This window comes from Propithecus coquereli, unplaced genomic scaffold (genome assembly GCF_000956105.1).
Source record: "Propithecus coquereli isolate 6110/MARCELLA unplaced genomic scaffold, Pcoq_1.0 Scaffold82, whole genome shotgun sequence".
NCBI lineage: Eukaryota > Metazoa > Chordata > Mammalia > Primates > Indriidae > Propithecus > Propithecus coquereli.
The window spans coordinates 1,242,298-1,250,256 of record NW_012154396.1 but is presented as its reverse complement, the minus strand read 5'-3'; the positions used below and the strand labels follow the sequence as shown (position 1 = coordinate 1,250,256).

General features: G+C 36.3%; 1 protein-coding gene across 1 annotated transcript in view; it reads right to left on the bottom strand.

The window, feature by feature from the left end:
* Positions 1 to 7,959, bottom strand: part of FAM171B (family with sequence similarity 171, member B) — a 62,399-nt gene that overhangs the window by 17,388 nt on the left and 37,052 nt on the right. The window contains exons 2-4 of the mRNA XM_012663654.1: positions 6,615 to 6,848; positions 3,634 to 3,726; positions 202 to 360 (exon numbers count right to left, since the gene is read on the bottom strand). Of these exons, the coding sequence (XP_012519108.1) occupies positions 202 to 360; positions 3,634 to 3,726; positions 6,615 to 6,848 (486 nt within the window). The remainder of the gene's footprint in view (positions 1 to 201; positions 361 to 3,633; positions 3,727 to 6,614; positions 6,849 to 7,959) is intronic.

The window sequence follows — 7,959 nt, the reverse complement described above, 5'->3', positions numbered from 1 at the left end:
GTATAATCTTTCTTTCATTGGATAAAAGGGGATTTCTTATAAACATTTTAATAACTAGATTTGTTTCAAACATTTCATGTATTCTCTGAAGCTTAAATGAATATCGAATATCTAATAGCTATCTAAGTATCTAAACAAATATTTGAAAGATTTATGTAATTTTCATAAATACGATTACATTATGCAAAAGTTAGATAATACCTGGTTTATTGAGAGTAATTCCAGTTGTATACAGGAAATTGTCCACTTTCAAAAATTGTTGTAGAACTGTAAGATAGCCAGTAACATTGCTAATGTGATGGTTGTCAGGAAGTTTAATTAAGGCTTTTGAAAACTGAACACTTGGTTGAGATTTGGCATCTGAAAAAAGGAAACCTCATTAACAAATAGAAAAATGCATGTCAAGCATAGCATCATTGGTCACAACATTTTACTTTAAAAGAAGCAGTTATAATCATTTCTAAACATCACTAACATCTTCTCATATAATTATTTTAAACTCAGAACTGACTAAATAAGAAATTTCCTTTTCTTTAGATTACACAAGCCACCCTTGTATTACTTGATTCTGCTGCCCAGAATTTCCTCACACATTTTTGGGTTTCACTGTAGGAAACACCACAATGGCCATTTTTAGCCCATGTGGTTCAGCTGAGGTCCCATTTCTGTAACAGGAGTAGAGTTGATGGTGCACGCTGAGATGGCTTAAACAAATTTACTGCATCTCATTATTGTCTTAGCCTCAGTGATTTGTTCAGTGATGGGCTCTGTCCCAAGCACAGTCAGTGAGATGCACTGTGAGCTTTGCTTGCACATTGCCAGGGTCGGGGGGAAGGCTAGCTTTTCCCCCAGTGGATTTTATATGAGCAGGTATATATCTGGGAGTTGCAACAGCCACCTTGTGACCAAAAATGGAAGCTCATTTGAAAATTGAGGCAACATTCAAAGAGTGGAGAGTTGAAAAATGGAGAGAGTAAAACCAGTTATCAATTATTTCTACTGAAGTCCTGATCAAGCCATATCTAAAATTGGTTCTACTCTAGACTTATCAATTATTTGAGAAATAAATAAAGGCTTCCTTTCAGTGTAAGGTAGTTTAGGGGACTAGTTTTCAGAAACTTACAACAGAAAATGTCTTTGACATTCAGCCACGTATTTAAGTGACTAGGTTTCTCTATCAGATTATTAATCATGCATTAAAAGTCTTTCAAATATAAGGCACTCGACTTATAAATATTATCTCAATAACTATCTTCTAATATTATCAAGTGAGAGCTCAGTGACAATATTGATATTTCTGTAATCAACACATTTTATTTAACAATTCAAAGATCAACTTTTAAATCATTACAACTAAATTATTAAGAACATCAGCTTTTGCTTTGGACTTTGATAACATCACTAATAAAGACGAATAATCAGTTAAATTATTAGAATGAAAAAAGTATCTGTTTTTAGAGTTGCAGGATAATAAATGAAAAAAATAAAAGAATCCTCAGTTTATTTTTTATGTGTGAAGCTAAAATACCTGGAAAATAGTTAAGCAAAACAATACAATTATAATATACATTCTTGTTTGGTTAAGTTGTTTGAGAGCATAATCTTATGCCTTCTGATCACTTGCAGGTACTATCTACAACTCACTCTGTTAAAATATGTGGCTTAATTATGTTGAAGATCCAAATTTCTTACAAATGAAAACATGCACACTAAGTGAAATATCTAGCTGAGCTTCTGAAGGTTTTGTACATTCCTGAAGTTTCCTATTTCTCCTTTTACCACAAATACATTCACATACAGGCCTAACATATTTTGATTGTACAAATTGAACACCTTCCTGATGAAATATCTTATGGAGATTAAGAAGTGAGGATTTTTTTTTTTTTTTTTTTGAGACAGAGTCTCATTCTGTTGCCCAGGCTAGAGTGGAGTGGCATCATCATAGCTCACTGTAACCTCAAACTCCTGGGCTCAATCTGCCTGCGTCAGCCTCCGGAATAGCTGGGATTACAGGTACATGCCACCATGTCCAGATAATTTTCCTGTTTTCAGTAGAAACAAGGTCTTGCTATGTAGCTCAGGATGGCCTCGAACTCCTGGCCTCAAGTGATCCTCCTGCCTCCGCCTCCCAAAGTGAGAGAATTACATGCATGAGGCACTGGGCCCGGCCAAGAAGTGAGGATATATATCTTCTACAAAAAGATTTAACATCAGAAACATCCATCCTTTCCTGCTTGGCCTTACAAATGGGTCCCTCTTAGGGAAATGAGGTGGTAAAAGGAAGTGATCTGAGAATTCAAGAGGTTTCATAGTGTTCTCGTGGAGACCTGCCAAGGCACGACTAGTATTGTCCATACGAACAAGCACTCACCATTGCTTGGTCTGACACTGATCCATCTCAGGTATACCAGCAGAAACTACAATTTCTAATTGTTTGAAGAGGCCAGGAAGGAGTAGGAATGTGTCAAAACACTGAAGAGATACTATGGAGAACCTGATAGCATTAAGGCCCTAGCAGCATCAAATACAGCCTGTCTCTGCAGACATGTGGTTCCTATTAACTTTCCATCCTTTCACACACAACTCCACGTCCACTGATGCCCCAGTGAGAGATGTGATTTGGAAAGGACGACAGAGCTCGTTCTCGTATTTGCCATACACCAGCAAAATCAGTGGCCCAAATTTCTGCCACATGCCTTGGCATTTCAAGAGCAAAAGATTCTACAGCCTCACTCAGTAAATTACTCCAAAGTTAATCAAGCCCCAGTTGAATTTTTTTTCCAACAGCAGTATTAGGTTTTCTGGTTTAATACATTAGGAATAAGTATTAATAAAATAGCATCCAAAAATGAAAAGAACTTTCACAAACAGTTCTCTTTATCATGACTCTCTTATTGGACTCTACCTTGGGGATTTTCTCACTTTATCAGCCATTCCTATTATGCTTTAGACCGAAACATTAATTTACCAATACAAAACAAGAAAACAAATTGTCATTTACAGAGATGTCATATGATATGCAGTAAAAGTCACAGAATTCTGAGGCTTCTCCTAAGCACCAATTGAGGGATTTGGGGAGGTGAGGTAAGGATGAAACCGCCATCTCCATGGTTGGTAAAGCAGAATTGGAGGACACAGCTTGAATCAGTACCCCAAATAAGGCTTTCTGCACTCTTTCCCTTGGGATATGCACGTGAGGCAAATCATGTCTGCCCAGTTCCAGGCCTCTCCCACACAGGCAGCAAGATTAACTCAGGAGGCAGGACTGGAGGCACTCTGCACGCAAGAAGGCTGCAAAGGTCTGAGCAACATGTGTTCTCTCTTTTCCCAATTTCACCCACCACTGAAATCCTGTAAGTGATATGGAAAGGACAGAAGCTTTTTCCAACACTTCCAAAAGTCAAACATTCCTATTTAAGAGGCTAAAATAGTATAGCAAAAATTAATTCCTACTACACAAAAAAATCATACTATTAGTTTGATAGTAAAATAAGGATTGGTTCATAGTCAGTACTAATCGCTGATCAATTTATATTTTTCCCAAGTTATAATTAACATTGATTCATTAGTCAAGAAGAACAGTTAATGATAACTTTAAGTGTTTACTTACTAAGTAAGAAGTATTGTACTTACCAGCTAATTTTCCAGTAATTAAAACAGTGTCTTCAAATAGCCATATATTTGCTTGGCTTTGTGGGAACAGTGAAAGTGTAACTGATGAATATACTGTGAAATATAGCACAATTAGAATATTTTATTTAATGTGGGAAATAAAACTCAGACAGATATAGTTCTGTGACAGCAAGTCCTAAAAAGTGGGAAAAAAGAAAAAAAACTGCTTGATGGGAAGAACGATTCAAAACAAAGGAGGAATGAATATAAAATATGATGGAGGAAAAAAATCACAATAAAATGAGAAGAAAACACTGCGAATCACTATTTTATTTCACTAATCTTTTCTGTTTCTTATAGTAGTCTGTACCAAGGTGACTAATGATGTTCTACAACTAACCCCAGATGTAAATGATCAAGTTAAATGCTTGAATAACCCTCTACTATTTTAAGACATTTGTTATTTACTTCTAAAGATTTTTTAAGAATTTTTTTCTTGGCTCCACGATTCAAGGTTCTGTAGATAGAGACTACATCCACTCTTCATTTTTAACTTCCCACATGAGCACAATGCTCTTCTGCACACAGTATGGTTTGCCAAAAGGACTCTGAGTCGGCAGAGAAGGAAACAGTTTAATGCAGAAGATGATTCACAGGCAACCTCTGGTAGTAACAGAGCTTGGAGCTGAACCGGCCTGCTGGAGTAGGCAGCTGAAATAACTGGTGGGATGAGAAAGTGCAGATCACCTGAAAGACAAATTGCTTCAAGATCTGGAGCAACAAGCGAGGACAAAAGACCATTCTATAACCAAGAACCAATCAGATAAATTTCCCAATCTTGCAAAAGAAAAATAAGTTTTGAGGAGTTATTCAAAGCACAAGCTGTCATTTGGTATCTCTCCTTTATGCTATTAAAGTATTTAAAATTAATAGAAATAACACAGTATCCTCAAGCCTCTTAAAAGAAGATAAAACATTTGCATGGAAATGTTTTTAATATTTTGAGATATTACCAAGAGCTTTAAAAGAAATATGGAAAAAGGGTAAAACACAAAAACTATACAATGATGGGAAATAAAATGAAATATACTTTTTTCCTTCCACAGGAAAAAGTGAATTACCAAATGAAAGCATAATTTCAATTTCAGAATACATTAACATTTAGACTGATTAATAGATTTATTAAATTGGAGAAGAGGTGGTGGGGTTGTAGCTTGGACCTCAAGATGATGATAAGTAGAGCATTATCCCATATTTGGATACTTTCTCAGTCACAGATCGCTTAAAAGGGGACAGCCCTGACAGCTTTTTAAGGCTATTAAATCCGAGGAGAATCTTTCTGAACCTCAGTAAAACTTAACATTCTGATTTCTTTTCACTTAAAAATTTTTCTTATTTTAAAAGGGATGTAATGCCCACTTCGAAAAAGTTGAGGAATACTGAAAAGAATAAAAAGAAAATGACAGATGTTGCAATACCACCACAGAGACAACCACTAATGATATTTTAGTACAGCTCTTCATTGATTTTTCTTGTGATTTTTTTTAAATGGGAAGTATGATATTGTATACAGAATATTTTTACTCTGCATTTTTCATTTAATAAGCATTTCTGTCTCAATAAAAACTTCATAATATTTTAATGACACATATTTCACTTAAGTATCAAGATTAATCACTGCACTAAAATTACAGATTTAGGTGTTTCCATTTCACTATTATCAGAAAAATACTGACATCACATCTTGGTGCATGAATGCTTGTCCACTATATTTATTTGTATGTTTGTGTTTGAATGGATTCCTAGAAATGAAATACTGGGTCAAAGTTTATAAAGATTTTGAAAACTTTTGACATATATATTTCAAAATTTGTTACCCAGATAATTTTGACTATTTGTACTCCCATTGACAATGTTTAAGAATGTTGATTCTACCTTGCTTGCTTTGTTAATACCGAGGATAACTTTTTTTTTTTTTTGAGACAGAGTCTCACTATGTTGCCCAGGCTAGAGTGCCATGGCATCATCCTAGCTCACAGCAACCTCAAACTCCTGGGCTCAAGCGATCCTTCTGCTTCAGCCTCCCGAATAGCTGGGACTACAGGCATGCACCACCAGGCCCGGCTAATTTTTTCCATGTATTTTTGGTTGTCCAATTAATTTCTTTCCATTTTTAGTAGAGACAGGGTCTCGCTCTTGCTCAGGCTGGTTTCGAACTCCTGAGCTCAAACAATCCACCCGCCTCAGCCTCCCAGAGAGCTAGGATTACAGGCGTGAGCCACCACGCCCGGCCAGGATAACTTTTTAAAAAACTTTTCCAAGGTGAAAAATCTAAAAAGTGTGTATTTCTTCGGTGTACAGATCTTAGATTATTAGGGATATAAAGCACATTGTCATGTTTACTAATCGTTTGTATTTCCTGTTTTGAAAATTGCTAGGCCATGATTTTGTCCATTTACCTTACTTAGGTAGGGCCTTGACATTTTCTCACTAATTTGTATTAATTCTTTGCATATTAAATATATCACCCTTCATTGTTTCAAATATTTTTCCAACCTCAATTGCTTTTTATATTTTTAACATACAAGGCTTAGGCCCTACTGTAAATGTAGTGCCCTTTATAAAGTAGGCCCAAGGGAACTCATTTGTCCATTCTACCCCATGAATACACAATAAGAAGGCACCATCTATAAACCAGAAAGCAGACCCACACCAGACACCAAATCTGCTAGCACCTTGATCTTAGACTTCACAGACTCCACAACTGTAAGAAATAAATTTCTGTTGTTTATAAGATACCTGGTTTACAGTTACTTTGCTATAGCAATCCAAACAGACTAAGACGAAGTTTTCTTTAAACTGGCTTTCTCTTCTAATGTCCCTATATTCTCTTCATTTAGGCACTCTCATTTTCAATTTACCAGAACAAGATATTCCCCAAAATGGAGGGGAAAAAAAATCATTTATATTTAGTAGATACAAAACACTCTTTAAGTCCTTACTTGGCATTCTTCCAGTCTTCCAAGGCAGAGGGGTCAACACGTAGCCATCTTTGTAAGCAATAATAGTTAAGCTGAGTCCTAATTTATAGGGTACTTTTATCAACACTGCACCATTGTTTTTAGTTACTGTGGAATTCGTCTTCGTGTAGTTTACAAACACTTCTACAACTGCTTGACTCAGGTACTGACGACTGATGATATCATTCACCTGGACTTTCAGCATAAATACAGACACTGGAAAAGAAAAAGAAAGTACAGAGTGTTATATCCTAGACTTCATATGTCACTATACTTTAAATGCCATTCAACATGTCTGAATAACAGTATAAAACTGTTGTTAAATTTAGAAAATACGTATTTATGGATGGATAAAGAAAGAGGCAAAAACATTCTAACTAATTCATTATTCTTCCTAGAACTAAATAAATTTGCATACAGTCAAGCCCTGCACAATGATGTTTTGGTCAATGACGGACCGCATATATGGCAGTGGTTCCATAACATATAATGGAGGCCAGGTGCAGTGGCTCACACCGGTAAGCCCAGCACTTTGGGAAGCCAAGATAGGAGGATCGCTTGAGGCCAGGAGTTTGAGACCAGCCTGGGCAATATAGTGAAACCCTGTCTCCACAAAAAATTTTTAAAAATTAGCTAGGCATGGTGGTGCACACTTGTAGTCTTAGCTACTCCAGAGGCTAAGCTAGGAGCATCACCCAAGCCTAGGAATTCAAGATTACAGTGAACTATGATAGTACCACTGTACTTCAGCCTGGGCAAACAGCAAGACCCTGTCTCTAAAAAAAAATATTCCTATTGCCTAGTGATTCATAGCTATCGTAACGTAGTAGTGCAATGCATTACTCACAAGTTTATGGTGATGCTGGTGCAAACAAACCTACTGTTCTGCCAGTTGTATAAAAATACAGTACATACAATTATGTCCAATAGAAAATATTTGATAATGACAATAAATGACTATGTTACTAGTTTATGTATTTACTATACTATATTTTCTATCATCATTTTAGAGTATAGGCCTTCTACTTACAAAAACAAACTTAACTGTAAAACAGCCTCAGGCAGGGCCTTCAGGAGGTATTCCAGGAAAAGGCATTGTTATGATGGGAGATAGCTCCCTGTGTCATTGCCCCTGAAGACCTTCCAGTGGGACAAGATGTAGAGGTAGAAAAGAGTGATATTTATGATTCTGACCCTGTGTAGACCTAAGCTCATGTACATGGTTGTGTCTTAGTTTTTAACAAAGTTTACAAAGTAAAAAAATTAAAAATTTTAGGCCGGGCGCGGTGGCTCACGCCTGTAATCCTAGCACTCTGGGAGGCCGAGG